Source organism: Phragmites australis, chromosome 3 (assembly GCF_958298935.1).
Source record: "Phragmites australis chromosome 3, lpPhrAust1.1, whole genome shotgun sequence".
Lineage (NCBI taxonomy): Eukaryota > Viridiplantae > Streptophyta > Magnoliopsida > Poales > Poaceae > Phragmites > Phragmites australis.
In genome coordinates, this window is record NC_084923.1 from 18236188 (window position 1) to 18264183 (window position 27996).

At 46.2% G+C, this 27996-nt stretch overlaps 3 protein-coding genes and 1 long non-coding RNA gene across 8 annotated transcripts; 1 reads left to right on the forward strand and 3 right to left on the reverse strand.

The window, feature by feature from the left end:
- Positions 1-245: 245 nt before the first annotated feature.
- LOC133912510 (divinyl chlorophyllide a 8-vinyl-reductase, chloroplastic-like) lies at positions 246-1837 on the reverse strand. The gene has a single exon (XM_062355287.1). It carries the CDS (start codon positions 1683-1685, stop codon positions 474-476), a length of 1212 nt encoding a protein of 403 aa, XP_062211271.1. The 5' UTR covers positions 1686-1837; the 3' UTR covers positions 246-473.
- A 2007-nt stretch (positions 1838-3844) lies between these two features.
- LOC133911035 (uncharacterized) lies at positions 3845-5344 on the reverse strand. Its single transcript, XR_009908582.1, has 2 exons — positions 4786-5344; positions 3845-4222 (listed from the first exon to the last, which is right to left on the reverse strand). It is a non-coding gene; the product is annotated as an uncharacterized LOC133911035 (long non-coding RNA).
- Positions 5345-18799: 13455 nt separating this feature from the next.
- On the forward strand, positions 18800-20958 carry LOC133912511 (inactive beta-amylase 9-like). The gene is made up of 2 exons (XM_062355288.1): positions 18800-19692; positions 19786-20958. The coding sequence occupies exons 1-2, from the start codon at positions 18883-18885 to the stop codon at positions 20638-20640; spliced, it is 1665 nt and encodes a 554-aa protein (XP_062211272.1). The 5' UTR covers positions 18800-18882; the 3' UTR covers positions 20641-20958.
- Positions 20959-21223: 265 nt separating this feature from the next.
- LOC133912512 (tubby-like F-box protein 6) lies at positions 21224-27430 on the reverse strand. 5 transcript variants are annotated; one of them, XM_062355291.1, is made up of 8 exons: positions 27225-27424; positions 26905-27133; positions 26337-26776; positions 24863-24950; positions 24007-24136; positions 23268-23447; positions 22140-22614; positions 21224-21623 (listed from the first exon to the last, which is right to left on the reverse strand). In XM_062355291.1, exons 3-7 carry the CDS (start codon positions 26673-26675, stop codon positions 22146-22148), a joined length of 1206 nt encoding a protein of 401 aa, XP_062211275.1. In that variant the 5' UTR covers positions 26676-26776; positions 26905-27133; positions 27225-27424; the 3' UTR covers positions 21224-21623; positions 22140-22145. The 5 variants fall into 5 exon arrangements, with proteins under 5 accessions (XP_062211275.1, XP_062211276.1, XP_062211274.1 ...); XM_062355292.1 differs by having other exon boundaries at positions 26905-27153; XM_062355290.1 differs by having other exon boundaries at positions 26337-26720; positions 26905-27425.
- Between the last annotated feature and the right edge of the window lie 566 nt (positions 27431-27996).

Sequence of the window (27996 nt, forward strand, 5' to 3'; positions counted from 1 at the left end):
TTGATGCAATTTGTATTTCTCTTACTGTGAAATCTCCCTTTTGCTGACGAACAGTATAAAAAAGCTATCGATCAAAATGAAAAGATGTTAGCATGGGATGGTAGAATGTGTTGACGAATAAATCATTTTCGGTGGTCAAGGTTAAAAGTTAATTTTCAAGTCCTTCGAATAATTTATCACTGGCTGAATTATGCTTTCAGTGTTGACAATGCAAGATCAAAATACTGGACGAAAAACATAAAGTATCTGCAGAAAAGAAGTCATCTTTGATTTATATACGACTTCGAATAGCAAAATTACGCCTCCTTAACATTAGAGAATGCATTGTACTACGGTAGAATTGAATTGTGGACCGTGTTTGCATAATCAGAAGTCAAATTCTCACCCAAATTCTCACCACTCTGTCTCTCTACAATCTCGATCCGGAATTTACAAGCTCGCTCCTTGCCCAGAAACTGGTAATGGAAAATGCCCTAGAATATGGTCTGCTCGCCAAGCTCCTGCCCCGCCATCCCTTCCCTTATCACCCTCTCAAAGAACTGCTCGAGCGTGTCCTTGCCATAGCTTGGCGTCAACTCGTCGCTGTAGTCCCCGGTCTCCGGGTCCAGCAGCAGCATGCTCTCCGATGCGTAGTACCTCCCAATCTTGCCGAACTCGGCGGCGTCCTCCAGCCCCGGAAACAGCTTGGCCAATCCATCGAGCACCCAGATGACACCGTCCATGATCTGGATGGGCACCTTGATGAACTTGGGCTCGCGCCCGAGCAGCCGGAACAGCATCTCTCCCTGCTCCAGCGGCGTGAGCGCCTTCCCGGGCCCGCCGATGGGCAGCACCTTGTTGGCCTTGTCCTCGTCGAAGATGCAGTCGGCGATGAAGGCGGCGAGGTCGTCCTCGCTGATGGGCTTGCAGGCGCAGAGCTTGCCGTCGCCGAACATGACGTACGGCTGGCCGTTCTTGACGGTCTCGACCTGGCCGCCGAGGCTCTTGAAGAAGGCCGTGGGGCGGACGATGCTGTAGGTGAACGCGGGGTCCCGCGCGGCCTCACCGGCGAGCTCCTCCTCAAATTTGAGCTTGGCGCGCTGGAACTCGAGGAGCGGCTTCTGGACGCAGATGGCGGAGAGGAGCACGAAATGCGCCGCGCCGAGCCCGCGCGCGGCCTGGAGCGTGTGCAGCGTGGCCTCGTAGTCGACGCGCCACGAGTCCTGCACGCCGCCGCCGCGGCTGGCGAGGCAGCAGACGGCGGCGTGGATGGGCTCGTGCGGGGAGAGGTCCGCGAGCAGGGCCGCCGGGTCGGTGACGTCGGAGAAGACGACGCGGGCCGGGGCGAGGTCGGAGACGACGTCCTCGGGGGAGTTGCGGCCGCGGATACCGCTGCTGCGGCGGGCCACAGCGAGCACGCGGTGGCCCCGGCGTAGGAGCTCCCGGACGACGTAGCGGCCGATGTAGCCCGTGGCGCCCGTGACGAGGACCGTGGTCTCGGAGGCTGGAAGCGCGCGGAAGGGCTGCGCCGCCGCAGCCGGGGCCGGGGCGGGCGGCGGAGCGGAGGAGGCGAGGAGCAGGGCCCGGCTGCGACGCCGAGTGATGAGGCTGGGGGTGGTGGGGAAGGAGAGGAAGCTGGGCGCCGGGCGAGAGGAGGTGGAGGTGGTGGCGGAGAGGCGGGTGGAGGAGAAGAGGAGGGCGGCCATGATTGTGGCCAGTGGACGCGGATGCTGATGGGGGAGTGTCGAGCGCGGGGCGGGGAGTCGGGCACGGGCAGCGTTTGTGGCGATGGCGCGGTGAGGGGAATCCGGTTGTCCGGAACACAGCGAGGAGAATGGATGGATGGATTACACCACATCGGTTGATCGCGTGATCTTTTCGAGCCGGGAGCAGGGTTTACAAAATGAGTGATCACGGAATCGCTTTTCTAAAATTCACTAATATCAGAAAATTCGTTCAAAATTTACTTGATTAAATTTATAAATTAGGGAAAAAATTCAGTCGAATCGATATTCGGTAACCGCTCGATTTGAATTGAAAACCGATTGAATTGTATCAAAAACCGACCGAATTTTTCGCATGTCGAATGATTTTGTCGAAAGCCAGTCGAATTTACCGATTTACCGAGCACATTTCTCGAATTTCATTGAAGTTCAAGAAAAATAAAAAAATTCAAAAAAATCAAAAACAAATATGGTATAAGATTTGCTAGATTTTATTTAATCATATTATCTACTCCATACATATATCATATATAGGGGGTCAAAACGGAATGTTTGCACTATGCATTCGGTCTATTTCGGTCTTTTCTATTTTTTAGTTTTTTTCTAACCATCAATATTTGAGCACATATTTCCTAATGCAAATTACATTTTTCAAAAAAATTTCACAGACAGTCTTAAAATTGTCTTTAGTTTTTTATGGATTTTTTTATTCTATTATAAATCCAATTTAATTTTTTTAAATTCAAATATGAAAACCAGCCGAATTTCAAATTTGTACCCACCAAATCGACCAATATTTGTGCGGTATTCGATGCATTTTTGAACCCTGACAGGGAGAGAGACACCCCCTTGACTGCCCTTTATCTGCCCATGTGTCGCATAGTTAGTGCAAGTTTTTTTAGCTTTAAGTTATAAGAATCTAATCGAATTCATAGAAACCATATAAGTTTATTCTTATTTGATTGTAAATATAATTTGACTTATGAATTATTAGAATCAGATTTTATATTATAATCGTTTATTTGTTGTTTTTTATTTTGTGGCCAGAATCTATGTCGGAATAAAAAACAAATAGGCCTTACTCACCGAGAACGAAACCACGAAGCCTGGCCCGTCAGTGCCCAGCGTCTAGAAGCTTCGAATCTTTATCAGCCCATGGGCCTAGGGTTTCTCACGGAGAACGACGCCGCATCGCCTGGCCCGTCAGCTGCCAGGGCCCAGCGTGTACGAGCTTTAAAGCGGCACACGCTCGCCTCCGCACAATGAAACTTGCCCTAGCCTCCGCGAAGGAACCCGCCGCCGCCGCCGTTGCTTCGGTTTGGGGCGCTCTATCTTCGACCTCGGTTTCCTCTTGTGGTTTTGATCTTTTCCGCGCCACCGTGCTCGATCTTGCCCCTTTCTCTTCTTCCTTTTTCTCCTCGTGATTCTCGATTCACCTCTGCGGATTTGGAGTTTTTTTTTATTCGGGTGTGTTTCTTGCAAGAAAGCATGATCTCTCGCATGATCCGTGATAGCTGAGCTGACGGTGCTGGAGTTTTTCCTGCAAGAAATTGCTCAGATTCGGTTCAGTTTCCGTCTCTCTTCCGCCTTCTCGAAATGGGCCTTTTTTTTCTTCTGGATTGGTTTTCGTGCAAGGTACTCCTGATCAGTGGGCGTGGATCCTCTGGCGTAGACTTTCCTTCCGTATGCGTTGGCCGGTGATGACAACGTATGGCATGAGCCTCGGTAACAATTTTGCGCTTTGGGTAAGCCATTACCCGAGTTACTTACGGCTAAGATTAATGTGCCAAAATGCTAATCTGAGGCCAACTGATGAGTCTTTAATTACCTCCTGTTGATCTGAACATACAGTGAATCGATTTGCGTTGAATCGATTTACTGCCTCGCAACGTCGGCCTATATGAATATGATTCGCTCTTCCATGACGGATCGGCTCATGGGCTATCGTGGCATTACAGACCCCTGTGTTCAGATCCTACCTTAGCAATGTCTAAAAGTACGGTGCAAACTGCAAAGAAGTAACGGTGAATGAAAGAAATGGCGAGCAGACAGTTGATATTTAAACCATCAAACTGAAATTTGTGCTAACATGTGGCGATTGAATGATGTTTGGGCCTACTGTTCCATCGGGAGAACAAGTGTTCAACTGGAAGAAATTTATTCGAACCAACATTTGATAGTCAGTCTCGATGCTCTCGAACAGTATGTGCAACAAGTAAGCTCCAAATCAGATATTTTCTTTTTAGAAAAGAAAACTCTTCCTGTCTGGAAATTTAGATTATATATATGGCACTAAAATGCTACTCCCCTTCCAAATCGCTAGGGCGCATCTATTTACAAGGTGCATCTCCGACTCCTCGTCGTACCCCTCATCCCCTCATTGAATGCGCACCTTCTGCAAGCATGTAGACACTATGGAAAACAACATACGCATAGCAACGGACCTATCAACTCACCATCTACACTCGGCAACTCTTTCAAAATGATAACTCAAGCTGACAGCTCCTCCCAATCGGCACCTTCATTCAAATCAAAGTAAAGATCTCTGTCATGTTCCTTCCCCTTGCTATCTACTGGCTCATTCAGGTCAATACTTCCTTATATATCTACTGTCATATGATGGCTAATTTGCTCGTTCAGGTCAATACTTGCTTGCATACCGGGAGCAGGCGAAATTCGAGTGAGCATGCATGCAAACGCGAGACACAGGGAGCGAGCGATACATGCAAACCGGACGAGGACGAAATTTGAGCGACTACGCATGCAAATGCACGACATCGGGAGTGAGCGATCGCAGAGCTCACTGGGCGTGGGCGAAATTTGAGCGACGACCCATGCAAACGCGCGACGCATGCAAGGAGCGAGGGGTCGGGGCGCGGTGATAGCGTGCGAGCAGGAGAACCGCACGGTGTTAAATGAGGGCATAATTGTCTAGATGGAGCTCGCGTGCGGCGTTTTGGTACCAGCGTCGAAGGAGGACTATGCCTTGGCGATTTGGACGGAGGGAGTACAACAAAAAAATGTCAATTGCATCATTTTTGATACAAAGATGTAACAAAATTGCAGGAATGCATGCAACAACCTTACTCCATTGAGGATGCATGTGGCAGAACACCATGGCATTAGCGCTTCGGCCGTCATCGGAAGGAGAGGCCTGTGTGAGATTAGAGCTGAAAACAAAACTTGAGACTCACGAGTCAGCTCAGGCCCAATGAGACTAGCGTTGAAAACAAAAATCAAGGCTCACTAGTTAGCTCAGACTCGATGAGACTAAAGTTAAAAACAAAGCTCGAGGCTCAGGTGGTGACCAAACGACGGTCCAGCTCAGCGGTCAAACAACCTGAGCCTAAGCTGGCTGTCCAGCTCTTGCTAGCGAGTGGCTTGTTGGCTTCGTCGTTGGCCCAGCCCATAAATCCCAGCGCATTCTAACTCTCCATCTAGTCTAAGCCAATTCTCAATCTGAGCACGACTCCGTCGGCTGCTGTCGACTGCCCCTCGCCTCTGTGCCTCCCGTTGCGGCGTAGCTGCCCGTCCCCCGCCTCTCCGCGAGGGGTATCTTGTTGGTGGTGACGTCGAGGCCGGCGTACAGCTGGATCTTATCCGCGTTCACCACCTCCCCGTCGAGCGCCTGCACGGGGTTGATGGACAGCTTAGTCTTACCGGTGCCTGTCACGCCACAGATCACCACCATCTTGGTTGCCTTCGTCTGCTTCCCCGTGACCACCGGCTCGCCACTAGTATTTTTAAGATGTAATGATCTTTTTGTAGATGGATAGGATGAGTCTATTTTTTATTTGGTTGGACAGACAAGGACGGATGGGGATAAGAAGCATCAACTAATTATATCTTTTAATTTTAAATAAAATTATTAATAATACACTAATCAACATACACTAACGTGTATTAATGTTATTTTTATCAGTCATTACTAATTAATAATAAAATATGCTATTTAACCATAATCATACTCTAATTAGCTCATTAATTATCACTAATTAGCACATTAATCCTTACAAATTCTAATCGTATAGTAATATGTACTAATAAGTAATACAACCATACTAATGTCATTAATTATTTTACTAATAAGTATGATTAATAAATGTGGATGGTTTCATCTTATCAATTGAGAGATAGCTTCATTCAGCATATTAAGAAAATATTTCTTATAAAATATGATTCGATCCTTACTATTTCTGAAACCAAACATTAAAAAATAGAAAGATGGAGGAGGGAAAGCCCAAGAACACAAACCCCTGCTACAACATGTGCGGTGCTTCTCCTCTCGCGGCGGGACCCGCAACAGCCATGGGAGCGCGCACAAGTCCTATTGGTGAGGAGGCTGGTCATGTCGCTAGTGGCAAATCAGCTGCCGATGGCCCTGTGTTTGTCTGTTCCTAATACGCCTTGGGTTTTGCACAGGAGGGGATGCGGCCGCATCGTGCCTTGCCTAGGCAAATCAACACGGCATACGCTCGTGCGCTTGCCGCTCGCTGATGTTCTCTGGCTCTCTGCTTCTGTTGCTGCCTCTCAGCGATGGTGGCGGAGGCCGGATCTAGCACCGTGATGTGGTCCGTGCCGTAGCAGCTGTGGCGTCGCTGCTTCGCGCTTGGTTTGGCTTGGCTGGTGGATTTTGGCAACTTGCGTCAGGAAGCATCGACCCTGCCTCGCGAGCCAGTTCCAGCCTCCGCCGAGCCTGATTTTTAACTTGGGAAGTTGACTCGGCTCGCTCACAGCCGAGCTCGTTCGGACCGTTTCCACCTCTGGACACCCTTCGAAGTTAGAGAACTCCGTGATACGGTCTGGCGCGACGACAAAGAGAAGCAGAATCAGAAAGCAAGTAATAAGAAAACTGAACTCGCGAATGGGAAGAGGATTTTATGCATGTTATCTTAACTACATTTAAATATGCACTACTAGAATTCTTAGACAAACGCCTCTCGTTCAAACACGTCAGGCTACCGCAAACTCGCTGGCAGCTAGCAGGTGTAGTTTTTTGTTTCTATGAGCTTAATTTGTTAGTCTTAAGTTGTTGTTCTACTGGTCAATCCTTGACTATGATCGAAATATACATGTTACCCTACCACTATCGATTCTAGAAATACTGGCATAGTTGCATATGGCTTTCAAGTATAAACTTTCGCCTTTTGTTTGTTAATTTTTCATATATATACTTTCTCTAGGCGTTCTGCGGTATGTTGTATTTGTGTAAACAATGAATTATGTTTGGCGTTGTTTTTTTATTGCACATGTTTTGATAGCACTATTTTAGAACAGTAAACTTCATCACAGATTTCTTAAGTTACATTATTGATTCAATCATTCAAGTGGGTTAATTAAACATAAGACATGCAAATCTATTGCATGAGTGAGATGCTATATTAAAATTTTACCACGTATTACACGGAAAAATGATGTGGCATCTTCCCAAAATTTTGGTTGCGTTCAAAATACGAAACAACCTCTCGTTTCTCTTTATGTCGTACTTGCAATATTGACCCACTCTACCTCCGCTCGCATTTACAAAGTGTTTCTCGTGGGCAAACATCCAATTATTTAGGTTCAGTTTGTTTCAGTCTGTTTTTGGCTTCTGTTTCTGTTAGAAACTCAGAAGTCAGAAGTCCAAATAAATGAGTTTACTGAAAAGTGGTTTCTAAGAAGTTAGAAACCTATTTCTGAGTAAATAAACTAGAAGCTGAGAAACTAGCCGAGAGTAGCTTTTTTGAAAAGTAATATGCTGAGAAGCCAAAAAAATAATGTAAAATTCAACAGCAAAAATCCAAAAACAGCTTTTTAGAGAAGCCAGAAGCATAGCTTTTTAGAGAAGCCAGAAGGAGAAGCCCAAATAAACAGGCCCTTAAATCATTCTCGCGATAACAAATTTCACACAATGGCAAGATCCTTATCTTTATTTATTTCTGTTGAGAATTACATGAATTTTAATGTTTTTCTAGACTCATTCTTAGCTGGACTAGTGGCCCTTATGGTCTTTGTGCGCCCCAAGCCCAAGTGCTGGGTATAAAAGAGAGGGCATCCGTCTGCGGGCATCGGTCTGCTAGGGGTTGAGAGTTGGAAAACGAGAAAGAAAGGGAGAGGGTTGGCGGCTGCAACTGAGCAGCGGCGACGGTGGCGCAACTGCCCCTTCGGTTCATGCAGGAATCGTGGGGTGCTAGAGGGCGACATCGCAGCGTTTTGAGGGCTGGCTCTACCTTCCTGGTGGGACACAGAAAAACTACTTCTCTGTGTGTGGATTTGAATCATCTCAATTTTCTTGTTTTCCTCTCTGATCTCTCGGTTTGGATCACCATCTCTGAGCTTGAGTTGAGAGCAGCTCAGTCTTTAGCCTTGGTGGTGCTATGACTGGAGGGGTTGATTGGAGGAGCACCTGTGTTAGATTTGGTCGAAGCTGTGAATGTCGAGGCTCGCCCTCATGCTCCAACATGGTGCGGTGAGGTTTTGTATCTCCGTCTTTCTCATTGGCAGCAAAGACGACGAATAGGATTTCTAGGACAACTGCTTCTTTGCTGTGCCTAGCCTTAATTATTGATTCATTTGGGTGCAAAGTACTATGAGTATTTCAGGTTTTACAACTCTCTCCTTCATTCTGTTAATCTGGATGGCAATGCTATATGGGCTGTAATACTCGATCATGATCAAATTGCACTAAAATTGGGCTTGTTGTATGAGTACACCAGCTGTGAACCGACATAGTTCCCTGGTTGGTTGAGTTCAATAGGCAACTACTGAAGGTTATGGTTTATGACTTTCTATTCATTTCCTGTATACCAATTTTGGTATTTATTCTATATTTCGGTATGCTGCCTGTTAGTTTTGATCCCTAGACAGAGTGCTGTTGTTAGCTTCAATTTTGTTGATCACTATTTCGCTCGACATCAGAATTGACAGTAGTATTCTTTTCTTTTGCATAACTATCTATACTCTATCTATCCAGGAAGATATTCTAAAATCAGAGAACTTCTTTGGGTTTTGCATCTAGCTATGGCTTAGAACTTGCCCAATTTATGATGTGTGCAATACAACAGTTAGGAGACATGACCTCAGTTGTCCTGGGCCAACTTTTGTATAGTATCTGAGAGTAAGTTTACTTACAATAGCTACTTGTTGTTCCATTGATGCTTTAAACATGATAAAAGGTGTCCTTCTGATGGTATGCTATCATTCTTATGCAAGATCATGTTTAATAAATTTTGTGGTGTTATATTGCTTTATTTTCATATGTGGAATTATTTCCATGCTCTTTTATCGCACTATGTACAACAATCTAGAAATCCTATTGCTTCTGAATTGGCTAGTTCTAGCTCTTCTGTCCTACCACAGTCGTCCTCGGATGCAATTAAGCCTATAAGCTTCGATGGAACTAGTTTTAAGCGCTGGCAGGCCAGAACGAGGCTATGGTTGATAGTGCTCGGATTTTTTTGGGACCTCACCGAAGAACCGCCCGCCCCTTCGGGGGAAACAATGCAAGACGAGGTCGAAAGAACGTGTCTCAACGCGTTAATAGCCTGTTGGGAGAAGGCTAATGCCTTAGTCCTAGCACGTCTTTTGGTCGTCCTATTTAACATGCTCTTTGACGTCTACATGAGGTTCGAGGAAGCACGAAAGATGTGACCAAAGCTGAATGACAAGTATGCCGAAAGCGACAACAACAACGTGTCCTTCATGGTGGTCAGTTACCTGAACTTTCGTACAATAGATGGCAGATTAGTTATGGAACTGATACATGAGTTGCAGCTGATTGTACGAGACTTAGGCCAATATGGTTGTGTCCTCTCTGAGAATTTTTAGGTTAATGCTATTCTAGCCAAGCTGCCTACTTCTTGGCGTGACTTTGTCATTTTACGTCAGCACTTAAAGCATCAATTGACTCTTAATGAGCTCATAGCTGCTATAACTGTCCAGGAGAAGTCTAAGGCATGCTATGGTGAGGTGAAGACACCCGCTCAAGCTAACCTTGTCAAGCACAAGAACCAGCCTGTGAGAAATGTGAATAAAGAGAAGGCCAATTCTGGATTTTTAGGACCGAAGGCTAATGATATGAAGAAAAAGAAGCCCGAGATCTGCTATGTTTGCAGTGGGTTGGAACACAAGGTCCACAGATGCCGTGACCGTAAAGGACAAGGGGTCGACACCTGAGCAGCAGAATGCACCTAAAGCCCAAGTGCATGTGGTAGTTGCAATGGTTGACAATACCGGCAAAGGCGACACCACTAGTGGGCGTAGATGGTGGATCCTAATCGATGGGGAACGGAGTATCGGCTACAGTACGTGGAGTAGGATGAGTGAGATTGAAGTTGACTTCCGGTAAGACTCTTGTTCTGAAGGACGTACTGTTTGTGCCTGCCATGATCCGTAATCTATTCAGCGGATCCATGTTGTGCCAACAAGGAATAAAGTTAGTCTTCGAGTCAAACAAAGTAGTGTTGATCAGGTGTAGGTCATTTGTAGAAAAAGACTATGTTTGCGGAGGCATATTCTACATTTCTATTCTTGATAGTTACACAAACTTTTCCTATTCTTCGTATTCTAATAAGAACATTGATATATAGTATTCTCATTTGTGTTACGTTAATAATGAAGCAATTATGTGTTTGAGCAAGATGTATCTTATTCCCTCAGATAATTATGACAAGAGCCATAAGTGTGAGGTGTGTGTGCGAGCTAAACAACCCCGCAAACCTTTCTCTCGGTTGAGAGAGAAGCATCTCGCCACTTGAGTTGATCCATTCTGATCTTTGTGAGATGAATGTGATATTGACAAACGGTGGCAAAATATACTTCTTTTAGTCTTATAGATGATGCTACTAGGTTCTGCTATATCTATTTCCTTAGAACAAAATATGAAGCATTAGAATATTTTAAGATCTATAAGGCCAAGGTGGAAAAATCAACTGGAGAAGACAATAAAGAGATTGAGGTCTGACAGAGGCGAGGAATTTATTCTTAGGGATTTCTTCGAGTTATGTGAAGAAAGTGGCACACTTAATGAGTTTACGCCATCATATTCACCACAGGCCAACATAGTAGTCGAGAGAAAGAACCAAAGATTTGTGACTTGGTTAACATTCTGTTACAAAGTTCCGGTATGGCTAACTCATGGTGGGGTGAGGCTACTCTCACAGTTAACTATGTTATGAAAGACTGTCGATTGTGTCCTCCTAAGGTACACACACCAGAGTATTGTCTATAGATTTCTAATGATCCATTCTGAGGTCTTAGACATTACCATTAACTCGATAATAGAGTCTCGGGATACAACATTCAATGAGCACATCTTTCCTATGTGAGTGAAGGAGGCTGATATCCCTAATCTTTTAGTTGATGACCCTGCTTCTCAGAGTGTTAGTGACATAGTTCCTGAATTGGAACTCAGGAGGAGCAAGAGGCAAAGAATTGAAAAATTATTGGGAGATGACTTTGTCACCTTTATTGTGGATGATGAACTAAAAAACCTTTCAGAGGCATACGCTTCTTCAGAAGTGGAGTACTGGAAGGAAGCAGTCGGTAGTGAGAGGGATTCAATCTTCACTAACGGAACTTGGGAGTTAGCAGACCTCCTAGTTGGCTACAAGCCGATTGACTGCAAATGGATTTTTAAGAGAAAGCGCAGACCCGATGGTACTATAAAAAAGTACAAGGCCCAATTAGTGGCTAAGGGTTTTTACGCAATAAGAAGGTGATGACTACTTCAATACATATTCTCCTGTTGCTAGATTGCTCACTATCCGCGTGCTCTTAGCACTGGCAGCTTCGTATAATCTCCTTGTGCATCAGATGGATGTCAAGACCGCTTTCCTTAATGGAGAGTTGGATGAAAAGATTTATATGTAGTAGCCATATGGATTCGTGGTAATAGGACAAGAGGGTAAAGTATGCAGGCTAATGAAATCCCCGTATAGTCTCAAACAGGCTCCTAAGTAGTGGCATGATAAGTTTGATATTACACTGACTTCGATCAGCTTCTGTGTCAATGAAGCCAATAAGTGTGTGTATTATCGCTATGGTGGGGGAAGATGTGTCATTCTATGTTTATACGTAGATGATATATTGTTGTTTGGGATAGACCTGGAAATGATTAACCAAATTAAGTCTTCTCTATTTCAGAACTTTGATATGAAGGATCTGAGAGAGGTTGATGTAATTCTAAACATCAAGCTGCTAAAGGGCGAGAATGGGATAACTCTATATAAATCCCATTATGTAGACGAGGTGCTTACACGTGTTGGTATGATAGACTGTAAGCATGCAGCCACGCCCTATGATTTAAATGCTAAGCTGAAGAAAAATGTAAGCTACGGGAAAAACCAGTTAAAATATTCATAGGTGATAGGTTCTCTCATGTACTTGACCAGTGCAACTAGGTCTAATATCTTGTATGCAGTATGCGGGTTGAGTCGTTACACGTTCAACCCAGGAGATGATCATTGGATAGCACTAGAGAGGATACTTACGTATCTGAAAGGGACAAAGAACCTAGGTATTTATTATTCTGTCCATCTTGCAGTCATAAAGGGATTAAGTGATTCTAACTGGATCAATGACTCATATGATAAGGCTAAGAGTGGATATATTTTCACTCTAGCACGTGGAGTGGTGTCTTGGAGGTCATCTAAACAGACCATCCTTACTCTTTCCATGATTGAGGCTGAGCTAGGGCGCTAGACTCAACAGCCGTAGAGGCAAAATAGATTAGAGAACTCCTTTCTGACCTGCTGATATTGGATAAATCAATTCTAGCTGTTCTCACATACTGCAATAACCAAACCGTTCTGGTAAGGTGAAGAGTAGGAAGGACAATATGAAGACTTTAAAGCACATAAAACAATGACTCAAGATGCTCAGGCATGCAGTAGAGACGGGTATAATCGATGTGGATTATATTCAGTCTGAAAGGAACTTTACGGATCCTTTCACAAAAGGAATGACTAGAACAATCATTCAGGCAGCATCAAAAGAAATAGGATTACTACCCACTGAAAAGGTTCACACAGACATTAATCTATCATGGGAGATCGGAGATCCCGTGAACTAGGCTCTAGGAAAACAAGCTGTGTGGATATAAGAGCAAATCGATCCCAATTACTGTTTTGCTCTTCTGTAGGAGAGGGTGAGTCATTGGCTCTTAATGAATTCAGTGTCATATGGCAATAGATGTCGTCCTACAGAGTGTGATTGTGGGGTCACAATCATAGAGAAGCTAGGTACTTCTCTTGGTGGTACTCATGAACTAAGGTACATGGATATGACAGTAACGTTTTACCCGAGAGCTAAGGCAAGAGCAGCCTAGTACATGGTGTTGTATAAAAGGAGGCTCTGACACCAAGGCTAAGGATCAAGGTTTTATCCTCCTCATCCTATGTGAGCCAAATTTTCTACGACTATGTAACTTGTTCAAACCCGAAAGGTACAAATTACTCAAATCATGTATATCAAACTGGATAACTCCAACATTAAAATTTGGCGGGGCTTGTTGAGAGTTACATGAATTTTAATATTTTTCTAGGCTCATTCTTGGCCGGACTGGTGGCCCTTTTGGTCTTTGTGCGGCCCAAGCCCAAGTGCTAGGTACAAAAAGAGAGGGCATCCGTCTACTAGGGCTAAGAGCTGGAAAATGAGAAGAAAGAGAGAGGGGCCGATGGTTGCAGCTGAGCAGCAGCGGCGGTGATGCAACTGTCCGTCCGGTTCATGCAGGAACTGTGGGGTGCTAGAGGGCGATGTCGCAGCGTTTTGAGGGCTGGCTCCATCTTCTTGGTGGGACATAGAAAAACTACTTCTCTATGTGTGGATTTGAATCATCTCAATTTTCTTGTTTTCTTCTCTGATCTCCTCTCAGTTTGGATCATTATATCTGAGCTTGAGTTGAGAGCAGCTCAGTCTTTGGCCTTGGTGGTGCTATGACTAGAGGGGTTGATTGGAAAAGCACATGTGTTGGATTTGGCCAGAGCTTTGAATGTCGAGGCTTGCCCGCACGCGCTGACGACGAATAGGATTTCTAGGACAACGACTTCTTAGCCATTCCTAGCCTGGATTATTGATTCATGTGGGTGCAAAGCACCGTGAGTATTTTAGGTTTCACATCTCTCTCCTTCATTCTTTTAATCTAGATGGCAAGGCTATATGGGTTGTAATACTCGATGATGATCAAATTGTACTAAAATTAGGCTTGTTGTATGAGTACACCAGCTATGAATCGACATAGTTCTCTAATTGGTTGAGTTCAAAAGGTAGCTACTGAAGGTTGTGGTTTATGACTTTCTATTCATCCCATGTATACCAATTTTGGTATTTATTCTGTTTTTTCGGTATCCTGCCTATTAGTTTTGATCCTTGGACAGAGTGCTGTTGTTAGCTTCAGTTTTGTTGATATCTGTTTCGCTCGACATCAGAATGGGCAATAGTATTTTTTTCTCTTGCATAACTATCTATACTCTCTCTGTTCAGGAAGATATTATAAAATCAGAGAATTCTTTGGGTTTTGCATCTAGTTGAGGCTTAGAACTTGCCCAATTTATGATCTGTGCAATACAACAGTTAGAGGGCAGGACCTCAGTTGTCTTAGGACCAACTGTTGTATAGTATCCAGAGTAATTTTACTTACAATAGCTACTTGTTGTTCCATTGATGCTTTAAACATGATAAAAGGTGTTTTTCTGATGGTATGCTATCATTCTTATGCAAGATCATGTTTAATAAATTTTACGGTGTTATACTGCTTTATTTTCATATGTGGAATTATTTATATGCTCTTTTATTGCACTATATACAACAATTTCCAATGTGAATCATCCTTCCAATGCCCCCTAAGTTTCTACGCCTGGACCTAAACATGTCTATCTACATACTTGGCAAATCCTAATTGTTATTTTGGAGATCTTGGTAGGGTTCCATCATTGTAGTTGTGGAAGCCACAATTGATATTGATGGCATGAACATGGAGGTCGAAGAGGGTTGCGTGTAAGTCACAAAGTGCTCTACCATGACAATCTCGTCAAATTTTACATAGAGCACAGCTACGTGTAGATTAATCTGGACGATGGATTATAAAGGTTTCGTTTTCCTATTGCTGTGTTGATTATTATTCCAAATTAATATTTTTCCTTTTTGATTTGGTGTTATTAGGATGTTGTTTGTCACGTTTTTGGCAAGTTTTGTACCACGTTTGCCTTTTAAATTTACTAATAATGGGTTGGTCTTCCATAGTTAATTAGTCATGTTGTTTCACTTGAGCCGTATTTTTTAGTTTTTTTTTTCAAAGAAGAGACTCACACTCACGTAGCTGTACGAGTGCCTTGGAGATAGCGCCAGTACTTGAAACCAAATCGCTCTTCCGAGAGTATAAAAAACCAGTTAATTTGGCAGCTCTCTCCTTATTTCTTAATTTAACGAGTTGAGATGGGCGACACAGTTTTATTGTCCTTTATAACCAGCAGATGCATCGTGTAATGGTGAAAGCATCACCCGAGGTGCTTTCCTAGGACCCCACCAGTGACCTTGCCGTGCCGACCACTACTACCATCCACGGAATTTCCTAGAACCCCGCCACTGACCTTGCCGTGCCGACCACTACTACCATCCACGGATCGGTTGGTGGATCGATGACCAAAGTGGTCGCGTCGCACCAACCTCACATGGGAGCCGGACCGAAAGGCGAATTCCAAATCCACGCGTGACGCCGTGCACCGGCTGGCCGCGGACGCGCTGCGGGGCCACATGTCCACCCTGCCGCGTCAGCAGCACGCCCCCCTTCCCTGCCGGGCCATCTCGATCTCTTGACGTCAACTCTGCCTCGTTACTGTAGGTTTCCGCGTTCTAAGAACATCTTCGGCAGTATCCTTATTTGTTCCCCTATAGTCAAATAAAAGGAATATGAGCTACAAACATGTCTCCAGTAATTTTCCAATCCGATTTCCTATTCTTGTTCGTCCCCTAAATTACGATCCCTGGTCCCTCAAATCTAGGGTCTCTTCCATTTGTTGTCCTCACATCCGCACGTCTCCTGACCATTCCTGCTCGCTCCTGCACGCCTGGAGGCCCACCGGCGGTGTCTCACCGCTGCTCCTCTGGATCTGAGACGGCCCACACGGTCCAGCACACGGCGGTCGCGGACATCGGCGAGCAGCATGTTTGCAACGGAGCTCGACGAGCAGAAGCAGGACGGGCGGTCCCGAAGTCGGCCACATCAAAAATGATCCTTTCGGTTCTGAAGTTGTCTAGCGAGCCAAAGGTGACGGACAATTCGATTTGTCCCAGTGGCTTGGCCGAGGAGCCTGGAGTGATCCCGAAGAAAGGTGGAGACGACCTCAACGAGCTTCTTGGAATTTGTAGGGCGTCTAGTGCGTCAGCGAAGATGAGGTTGATTGAGCTTTCGCCGTCGACGAGCATGCGGCCCAGACGGATGGTCTGTACCGTGGGTTCGACCACACAAGGAGTTATACAGGTTTTGGCCTTTCGGAAGATAATAGCCCTACGTCCTGTGTGTTATGAAGGATCTCGGTTGAATTACAGATGATGTCTCGCCCCTTTCCCTCCTCCTCCTCGTCCCCTTATATATGGTAGGAAGGAGGAGAACTTACATGTGGATCCAAACAGAAGACCTCTGTTCATCCTAATATCTAACTCAAACCATCATTACAGAGGACCAGGCATGCCCACTTGCTCTAAGGATCCTATGTAACTTGTGCCGTGCGCCGCTGTGATGGCCTGAAAAGTTCCGCCCCGCAGCAATTAATACTACAGGACGGGATAAGGTCTTTTTGTGCCGACTCCATCCACTTGCCTGGTCGGGCTGCTGATGACGTCTCATCCGTCGTGCGCCACTATGCCAGCCAGCAAAGTTCTATCCCGCAACACTTAATGCTACGGTACGGGATAATGCCTTTCTCCGCCGACCCTGTCCACTTGCCTGGTCGGGTTGCCAACAACGTCCCATCCGCCGTGCGCCACCATGCCAGGCAGCAAAGTCCTATCCCGCAACATTTAATGCTACGAGATGGGACAATGCCCAACTGCACCGTCCAAAACTTCGTCCACTAATGCAGGCACCTAGGGAAAGAAAACACTTAAGTGATTTATCAGAAAAAGCGCTCTGGACAGGTTGCGTCAAATCTGGCCCTACAACCAGTGGGGCTGGTTGCGGGTATATGCAATGGTGCAGGGAGACTGGTCGTGTAGGTGTTAGATTGGTCGCTATGGCTACACCCTGATCGCACGACCAACTAGACCTTGTGTAATATACTCTTCTAATTGCTAGGTCTCCTGCGAAGTACGTTTAGCTAGGATACCCCTTCACTAAATACACCGACACTATGGTAGTGCTTTCTCCAATGCGAACATAATCATCAGTAGCATCTGCCGGTACTCCATAGGCTATCATTCTAAATGTTGTGGTAATCTTCTGCATAGAAGATAACCCAAAATATCCAGTAGCATTTCTTTTCTAAACAAAATAGTCATCATGGCCTTCTACAACATTTACTATGCGCAAAAATAGAGAACGTGACATTTTAAACCTGTGCAAAAAGAAGAATAATTTATAAACAAGAGATCATCACAAAAGGCGAAGAAAACATATGACCTAATTGTAAACCTGTGCCTGAAGATAGTTGGACCGTAGGTAGGAGCATCTGAAAAGTAGTCATTGTGTAGTCTTGAATGCTCTGCTTCCTTGTTGCGATGAACTTCTTGACGGCCAGGCACATAACCACCATGGCGTGGGGCATTCAAAAGCTATATTGATTGTGTGATGTTTGCGCGGCATCAACAATGAGTTCATCGTCATCATCAGACGACGACAACGACTCCAAGACATGTTGCATGAGAAAGCTACGACGACTCATTATGGTTTGGTAGAGGAGAGGTCCAAGAATAGGCAATATATAAGTTCAAAATATAGTTGTTAGAGAAATAACCGTTAGAAATGTATCCGTTGGAGAAATAGCTGTTTGAATTATAGCCGTTTAAATTTTTGCCATTTGAACTATGGCCGTTTGAATTTTTGCTGTTTGAATTTTGGCTGTTTGAATTATAGCTGTTGGATACAAATAAAATAGAGGATTCTGAGATATAGGGGATGGATTTTTAGGGAAGCTGCTTGAGACTGAAGAAATATAAAGCTGAAATCTTTTTAGGACATTCTCTATATTGAAGATATAGAGAATGTGATTTAAGGAAGTTGCTGGAGTTGCTATAAGATCTTGAGCATTCTATTTTCTTCTAGCGTGTATATAAACAGACACACATGTGTACATGTAGTATGTATGGGTGATGTGTGAATCTATATATTAAAAAATTCTTCTATACAGGTACAATTCACTTTTCAGCCCGACACTTTAGCGCCACTCCTCCCACAGGATGGTGACACGGGCCCGCACGCCAACCTCCGCCTCCACTATCACTAATAGTGGCAATGGATCGAATCAAAATCAAGTGAAGCGAGAACACATCCAATCTGAAACTCAAGATATCAAACTCGATCCTACTATAAATTTTTTTATCAGGTATAAAATCAACATTTGATTCTGACGAGGACTTAGAAACTGAGAGAAAAACCGAGGAAGAGCAGGCACCACACACGAGCCATAAAAAGGGAGAAAGAGGGGTTACCCGGGACCCGACTCAAATCAAGGCCCGTAGAATACCCGCAGGTGTAAATTAAACCCAATCATACACCCGACCCGAATCAAAACCTCAACCTGATGGTCTACGGGGCAATTTCTAAACCCGAAATCGTCCCACCGCATTTAAAACCCACGCACCCCGACCGGACCTGACCGGCTGACATCCTTGACCACCGCCCGACCCACATTCATGGGCGGCGTGGCGGCTGCGCGTTCCTACGTGTCATCTTATCCACAAGTTCACCCGCCGTGTGCCAAATGACCGGAACACCCTCGCGCCGTCCCCACGTCGCGAATACTAGTACTAGGTCAGGTGCAGATGGGCCCGTTCGTCATTGGGTGGATAAAACAGGGCAGCGCAGGGAAATCCTGACGCTATAGACTAGATAGGTCCCACTCGCCATTGATAGGATAAGGCCGAGCGGCGCAGGGAAATCCGGTGCGGAAAACCGAGCACCTGACCGCCGCTGGCTCCAGTGCCACGTGGCGCCGTCCTTTTTGTTCCCTCTGCTCTCCTCACCCATAAATACGCGCGAAAAAATGAGATGAAAAATCAGCAGCACCAACCACACCACACACACCCAAGCAGACGCAAGCGCAAAAGCGAAAGTGAAGCGAACAACGCATCCCAGTCTGCTGACGTGGGCAGTAACGACCCCATGGAGGCCGTGCTGATGCTGCGGGCGGCGGCGGCGGCGGCGGCTTCGCCGGCGAGGTGGAGGTGCTTCGGGGAGGCGTCGTTGGCTGGTCAAGGCCAGCCGGGCGTTGTACGGCTAGGCTTTGCGCGGCGTTCAAGTGGGGCCGTCCGGGCTAGGCTGGGCCCCGCGCGGGCCCACCTCTCCGTCGAGCCGCGCAAGGACGTCACCGGCGCCGATCAGGTGGACGACGAGGAGGAGGACGCGGGGGCGGTAACGCTGTTCGTGGGCCTCCCCGCGGACGTGGTGGTCTCCGACGGCCGAGCGGTGAACCGCCCCAAGGCCGTGTCGGCCGCGCTGCGCGCGCTGAAGCTGCTCGGCGTTGACGGCGTGGAGATGCCGGTGTCCTGGGCCATCGTACAGCCTGGCTCTGGCGACTTGTTCGAGTGGGCCGGGTACGTCGCCGTTGCCGGCATGGTCCGCGACGCGGGGCTCAGCCTCCGTGTCTCGCTCAACACCGACGGGGCCGCGCTCCCCCGATGGGTCGCCGCCCCTGACGCCCTCTTCACAGACCGCTCCGGGCACCGCCGCGAGGGGTGCCTCTCCTTCGCCGTCGACGAGCTCCCGGTGCTCGCCGGCAAGTCGCCGCTCGAAGCATACGAAGCCTTCTTCCGCAGCTTCGCCGACGTTTTCGAAGATTTCTTTGGATCTACAATTACGGTAAAAGAGAAATACAAGAAAACTTCGTCTTCCTTCCGAAATGCGCCCAAGTGTAAAAGGCTCTTCTTTGACTAGTTTTCTTGGTTCATATAGGACGTGACTGTGAGCCTGGGTCCCAACGGCGAGCTCCGGTACCCGTCGTACCCGCCGGGGAGATGCGGCTCCGGGGTCGGCGAGTTCCAGTGCTACGACAAGTACATGCTGGCCAGGCTGAAGAGGCACGCCGAGTCTTCCGGGCAGCCGCTGTGGGGCCTGACAGGTCCGCACGACGGGCCGCGGTACGACGAGTCGCCGGAGTCGTCCGCATTCTTCAGGGAGCCCGGTGGCTCGTGGAAAACCGAGTACGGGGGCTTCTTCCTGTCCTGGTACACCGGGGAGCTCCTGGGCCACGGCGACCGCGTCCTGGCCGCAGCGTCCAGGGCGTTCGGCGGCAAGCCCGTCGAGCTGTCCGCCAAGGTGCCGCTCCTGCACAGGTCGCGCCCCACGGAGGCCACCGCCGGGCTCCACGGCGGGTACGGCCCGGTGGCCGAGATGTTCGCGCGGCACGCGTGTACGGTGATCGCGTCCGGCGTGGAGGACGCTGCCGGGTCAAGCCCGGCGGATGAGCTCCTGGTCCGGATCAAGGACGCCTGCTCACAGCACGGGGCGCGGCTCGCCGCGGAGAGCGTGCCGTTCGCCGTGGCGAAAGACGGGGCCCGCTCCACGGGCGCCTGGGCTGCGCTGCTAACCGCCGAGCGCACCCGGCCCTGCCAGTTCACGTACCAGCGGATGGGCGCGGAGTTCTTCTCGCCGGCCCACTGGCCGCAGTTCGTGCAGTTCGTGCGCGCCCTGGAGTGCCCGGAGGAGGTCCACGAGGACGACCTGCCGGGCGCCATTGACGGCGGCGAGCTGCTCACCGTGCCGTCCGCCTCCGAGCAGGGCGACGCGAGGGAGGTTCAGACCGTGTGAGTGACACGGCGTTATCGCGTCTTCTCGATGTACTACTGTGTGTCTAGTACTACTGTGTCCAGTACTACCGTGTAGTAGCAGTTTTATAGTACTTCATTTAGGATGATTGAGCAGTAAATTTGTGCTGCGATGAGATGAGATAATGATTGTAGCAGGGCTGTATGTTGGAGTTTGTAAAAAGTAGTTTATAGATTGTAAATTGTAGAGGTTAAATTGTAAAAATTGGATTGTATAATTTATATAATAGATTGGTAGATTATTGTAATTTAGGAGCCGGATTGTATACTCTACTTATAAACAGGGTCTCAATAAGAACAAGAGTTTTGAGTCTATAACTATATTGTACTTATATGACCTTTCATTATAATTTTTATCTTATTGGAAGGCTACTAAATTGTTTTTTATGATCATGCTGATGGTGATATATTGTTGTTTCGTTGAGAAAATGTATTATTGCGATGCCAACTCAAGAATCGAGGCGACATATTTCTGCTCCAATGATGTGAGATGTCCTTTGCAAATGCTGTGACAAACCATGCTGCATTTGGAATCTGCATGATTAACTTACAGAAAAGACCATGAATGAAACACCAACCAAACATTAAACTCAGAACTTGTACTAGTACATTATTGTTACAGCTATATATCAACTCGAAGCTTCCTATTCTCACAAACTCATCAAGTCTGACGACAGCCCTGGCCAATGGCCACACAACGCAAGCACAAGCCAGCCGTTTTCCAGGGAAATAAAAAAGGAAAAAAAAAACTCTAGACTTTGACTTGTTGGCGCGGGCAAATAATGTATATATAGTATTCATTAATAGGAAAAATAAACTAGATATAGCAATGTACACAGCAATATCATTATAATTTGGACGACTTCTTCAGGCGACATGGTTTACCCAATACTCCTGCTTCGACATCAAGCATGAATCATGCACTAGTATTGCTTTCATCTTCCATCTGCCATCGTTGTCCAGCGCCTGCAGGTAGCCGATTAGAGTTAAAAGTGGAGAGGGGAAACGTTTGATTGTCCAAGTAAATCTGCACCTAATAACTTATTTTTCAAAAGAAAAAATAGTCATTAGCTGCAGATGTAGTACTTCGACAAACAGCCTAACAGATGCTCAAGAGTTGTAACTACGGAGAGCTTCGGCTTCAACATTGGTGATTTGCATTTTACATTGTAATACAGAACAGATTTGATTGCTGGGTCAATAGATGTATAATGATATCACTAGCAACATAAGGGACAGCTGCCAATAGTAACTATCTGCTTTTGAATCTAAACATCTCACAGAAAAGTTTAACTGGATATGTGCAAACCCAAGAAGGTCAGATATCGCTAACATTGGTAAAGAACTGGACATTTGGTATGAGGTGGGAAAGGAGCAATGTTGGACGTTATTGTAGATTAGCCGCATATGGAAGTTACCCTGAAGTGCCACTTTATCCAGTAACCAACTGCATGCCCTTAGTATAAGCAAGGAGAAAATCACCTTGTCTTATTCACAGGCTATTTTGGTATCGAAACTGCTCAGACAAATTGCAAATGATTGAAATGTCGATATTGGATAACGGTAGTCCATGGTGAACAAGTCCTTTCCAATCTTTCCAAACTGGAGAATCACTTTGTCTTGCTCCTGGTTCCCTGGTCCATTATCATCTGAAGCCACCAACTGAAAATTTTTCACCGAGGCAACTGTGACCCGCCCTCGGAAATTGAGGCACCAACACTGAAGTTGCTCGTGCCACCTAGGAGACTTGTTCTTCAACACCAGCCTCTCCTCCTTCTCAGTGGATGATTGTGAAGTTGAACTGTCTATCCAAGCAGATTTAGATCTGAAGAATGGAATTGATGGGAAAGAGTCAAGGCTGCTAAGAGGAAATTCAGTCTGTGTTGGAGCTTTCCCTCCTTCCTCAACAGCTGATGCGGGGATGGAATCCATAACACAGTTCATCCTTCTTGGACCTCTGCAACAAGCAAGCAACATGACAGTTGGTGATATTATCTTATGTTCGTTAGATGAAGAAGTACAACTTCTGGCCTCTATACCAACAGGACATCAAGACATCAAGGATATATATAGCCATTTTATAAATACGAGCACCAGTGCCGAGTCTAGGACTCAAACCCAGGTGGGCAAGACCCTAACCAACTAAGCTAGTATATAAAAGCAACCAAATCTAGTTTTACTAAGCTGTGTCAATCATGATCTAAAATGTTCTGCCTGTCAAAGGGGGTGATATGCCAGTTATCTTTTGCCCATACGTTGGCCGGGATATGCTTGCAGTTTTATGGTTTGGGTCAGGACCATTATGTAAAGGAAATACAAGGGATTACCCTTGGTCCGGAAAAATAATAATCAAAGAAGGTAATATGGCTCTTACATAGTCTTTTAACCATGAAATGCCAACTAACATCTAAGCACCTTGTACAATTGTTACATACCAACAGTTTTATCAGTACGGCTATTGACCCAGCAATGCAGTTGCAATTATCACCACCAAAATTCTTTATGCCCCAAATTCACATACCAGGAGTTTGTTCCTAGTCAGGTAAGTATGTTTACCAAAACAAAAGTTCAGATTTAATTTGTCGGAGCAAGGCTGTTAATTGCCCATACCTGGAGCCCAGAACATTCAGCTCGTAAGAAATATGTGAGACTGGATAATTCCCAGCAGGAATTCTAGGAGAGACCTGGTTTGAACAAATCGCACGTGCAGACCAACTCTTAGAAACCACCGCTCCATCATATGGGGGATGAGCATCATAGACAGTAAACTTTGTTCCGAGAAAGTTTGATCTGTTCAAAAAAGAGTTGGTTAGTTAATGTTAATTTGTAGTGCAGCTTTTTTGTTTCCAACAAAAGTAACTCAGATAACAACTTAGTTTGAAGTTTAAATAGTAATATGGATGTATGTAGCGGCAAGAAAGATGTATGCTTTTCAAGTGAATACTCTTCATAAACAATATATTATTGACAGCAAAGTGCATATTATTTGTTGTGCTACCAAAGAGCAGTTGATGTTAGGGGTTTGAGGGTACAAAATATATGAAAAAACAGATAGAACTTTCTTTAAGTGTATTTTCCAAAGACCGGCAAGGGACAAAGAAATAACATATTGCAGCTGATACTTTAACACAAACAACTGGTAGTAGAACTAAAGGGCAATTGCTTATGTGTATTAAACATATTTTTTACAAACTGGCAAGTGACAAAGAAATAAAGCATTGCATGTGATGCTTTAACTCAAATAACCAGTAGTAGAATTAAAAGGCATTGCTTATGTGTATTATTTTAAAAATAAGCCAGAACAAATTACAGCTTTAATGTATTCAGACATCAAATCTCGAATATTGACCTTAGCTTGCCAATATAGGTGCTGCTTCCCTTTGAGATATCATCCCTATCAAGAGAAATTAGGTAGTCCGTGCATGTGGGCTTTCGGCATTTGCGTGCGGCAAGTAGGAACTTTCCATCATCAACAAGTGCTACAAAAAAATTATTCCAGAAACAGTAAGCACAAATCTATTCTATGCATAGTTGTTACGGTGGCGTGGCGAGGCGCGACGACCCACCACCTTCACAACTTTACAGCGCTTATGGCGCGTGGCATGGCGACGCCATACACACATCGGCTTGGGGAATACACAGCATAGTCAAGAGGAAAACTTGCTGATGTGCTTTTGTACTTTGTAATATTATGAAGAATCGGTCATTAATCAATTAATTTATTTTTTCAGACAATTCAGAATTATTTATCAAGGTCTGGCATTAGCCACGACATATTAGGCCCAGCCCAAAAGCCCATAGCAAATCTATCATAGGGTTTAGCCCACAACCGCCTCCACCTCTTCCCTCACACCGCCTCCATAGCCCCACCTCTTCCCTCACAGGTCACAGCCGCCTCCACCCACCATCTTCCCAGCTCTCTGCCCCGTGCCACCGCCGCCCCACCCACTCCCCAGCGCATCGCCCCATGCCGCCCCAGCACACGCTTCTCTCACCCTAGGGTGCTCCGCCCCGCGCCGCCGCGTCTCTTGCGCCTCTCCCACTCCCGCTCCAGGTGGGCACCATACACTTCGGTGCCGTGGCGTCGCTGTGGCGAGGAGCAAAACACCACCACACCGCCATATTGTAGATATGGAAACTATGATTCTATGTCAATACAGCTATAGATGCATTATCCAACCAAACGAGGATGGATGAAATCATACCTTCCGTGAGTCCAAGATACAGATAGTACGTCTGAGTAGTCCGGTCCCTCTTGATGAAACATTTAAGAGTGCCATCCCTTGGGCCAGGCTGCAAGTCATGGAGATCATGTCACGACACTATTAAGCTAAAATAAATTCGTCAACCAATGATAACTATAAGATCCACAGAAGTGCGGAAAATTCTTACTGAAATGACAAAAGAAAATGTACTTTTGATACTGTAATTCATGCTAAACTTGTCAAAACCAGCATTGAAAGGGGAAAGGACTATCCAGTAGAATTTACTTATCTGTTTTCTCACGAGTACTTGATACATAATTTGTTATGACGGAGTTTGTTTTCTCAACAAACCTCTCTACTCTCAAAAGACAGAAATTATATAATTACAATTACCTAGCAATCCAATGTTAGAAGCTTTTCAATGTCAGACCTTTTAAAAAAAAAGATCGTTGACACCTCCTGTGAAAGAGGTAGCCCATTTCTTCAGAGTGCAGTCACAGACATTAAAAAACTTGAGCAACAGTTCAACACAAGGCATGATACAGCAGTACAGCACTCATCAATCGCCATCCATAACCGCTCAACTAAAAAAATTCACGCAACTATTGACCCGCAGAAGGACTAGTCTAATGAGTAGTCTGACAACATTGATCCTAAGCATCGCAATGGCAATGGAACAATTGCACAGGCGCAACAGTAGCAGCAGCCATTAAGGGCATGCTTGGTTGTTTTGCCAGCACAATCTAGCTCAGCAAGGATTGCCCAGCCTAGCTGAGCAAGGCTAGGCAAGAAAAGGGGTGTTGTTTGGTTCCCATATTCACAGGTCGATTCTTCTCGTGTCCTCCTCTCTTCCCCCTCCTAATCTCTTGCCAAATTGGCTCAACAGCAAGCACATATCACACAACATCAGAAACGAATCTAGACAGGAATCATTTCCACATTCCCACCATACCATGAGCATCACAAATTCCTACGCCCAAGAACATCACAATCCGAGATTTGCATCCCCAAATGCATAAGCTGGACAGATGGGAGAGCACTTGCTGCTGCCAGCCTCGAGCGCAGGACGACAGCAAGGATGAAGGCCTTGAGTGGAGGGATGGCAGCGGAGTGCATGTGCAGTACCACCTGGCTCCCCATGCCCTTCCTCCTCTTCCCCTGCTCAGCGACAAGCTCGATTTGGACAATGATGATCTCCTTTTTCATTCTCTTTTCCTTCCCTTGTATCCCTTCTCTCAACTTGGCTGCGATTTCTCTGAGGTTGTGTCGGCTAAAAGCTCTGTTGCTGCGAGGTTGACGAGATGGACGCTGGCTGCGCAACCTTGCTCTTGCAGGAGAGCCGATTCGTAGGCAAGGGTTTTCTTGCCCGAGCAGACGAGCTTGCCAAGCAAATTCTTGCCGAGATAGACCAGGCCAGGAGCCAAGTATACCCTAACATCTAACGCCACAGCCAGGATGATTGAAAAGTGCAAACCTGCTTGAGTGAGATGGGGAACGTGAGCTTCCCCGAAGACTCCGGGACGCGCACGATCTCCTTCATGATGCCCCTCCAGGTCCGGCAGACGCCCGCGCACGCCACAACGTCCCTGCGGGCCGGCCACCAGCTCTCGGACGCCTCGATCTTGACCAGCACCTCCCGCAGGAGCTCGGGGGGCAGCCGCGCCCAGCAGCTCTGCTGCAGCGCCTCCTCGGATGACCCCACGGCCGCTTCCCGCGGCGCGTTCCCAGACCGGTGAGACCGGGACCGCAGGCTGTGCCGCGAGATGCTCCCGAACTCGTCCCTCATCTCCTGAATCAGGCTCCTGAAAGACATCCTCCTTCCTCCTCACCCCCTCACCAAAAATCAGCTCCGAAGAATCTGTTTATGGACACAGCAATCAGACTCACACCAGCTGACAGCACCAAACCTCAGATCTGTGAGCAGCAATAATGGCAAATTTTAGCTGCATGCGTGTCACCACCATTTCAATGAAATCTTCAGAAACGAAAGGGGAATGAATCCTACAACTAACTAGTTCACCACAAGAAGATTAGGAAACTACCTTAGTTATGGTGCCTTGAGAGCGCTGACCCCCATGGCGTCGCCCATAAAGGAATCTTTCGATTTAACCCAACAAGGCACCGATTTGAGCTGGAGTCCCGCCCAATTCCTCGCCTTGACCGCCGCAACGCAAGAATCACCGAGGTACCAGAATCCAACCCAAGAAAGCACTGGCAGCAAGAAACCGCCGGCAGCAAGGAACCACACAGCACCCTTCCCTCAAAATTGACCTAAAAAGGCACCGAATGAGCTGCAAATAATTTTCCAGAGATTACTGGTTTGTGGAGAGGAAGGAAGAGAAGAAGAAGCAAGAAATCCAACCAAAGAAATAAAAAGGAGGTGCCTTTCGTGGATTGGAACGAGGAGTAGGTGCCTGGGGAATTTCTAGTTGGGGAAGGATGGTTGATATGTGGTATGGTAGTGGTGTAAGAACAGGTGGGAAATGACAATTTGTTGTGGACGGGGAAATGGAATTGGGTAACTGATGGGATTAGGGTTCCTCCTCGTGGCTGAAACGGATGGGCATCCATCCATATACTACCTACCGACCTATCCATCCGTTCATATTCCAGACCCCTGTCATTCACATCCAATCAATTAACTAATCAATCATTAATGAACTAATACATGTGTGCATGAGTGCAATTGATTGCCCTTGCCTACAGGTAAAGGGAATTAGGAGGAAGGACACAAATGGATTAATACTTTAGCTTGACACTCTGTCCCATGTCACTATCACACTCATCAGAGATGTTTGTCAGGAAGGCCAAGTATTGAATCATCACCATCTTTGCCCTAATCAGCCTGGGGTTTTTGGAGTGTTTGACACTTGACTTGACCGTCCCTCCCTGCCCCCCAAAGTGAGTGTGATTCAAGCACAAGAAAGGGAGGGAAAGTGTTACTGTCATCCAGCAACATCTCTACCTGATTGGAATTTTACGGTATCATTTACAACACAAATTCTTCCGTAGTTCGGTGAAGGAAAGTGTTACTGCCATCCCGCATCATTTGCAGCTGATGGGAATAGACAGTCCTGTTTATAAAAAGCAGAATGTTCCATTGTTTTTTTTTTTTTTTTGCATGGAGATGTTCC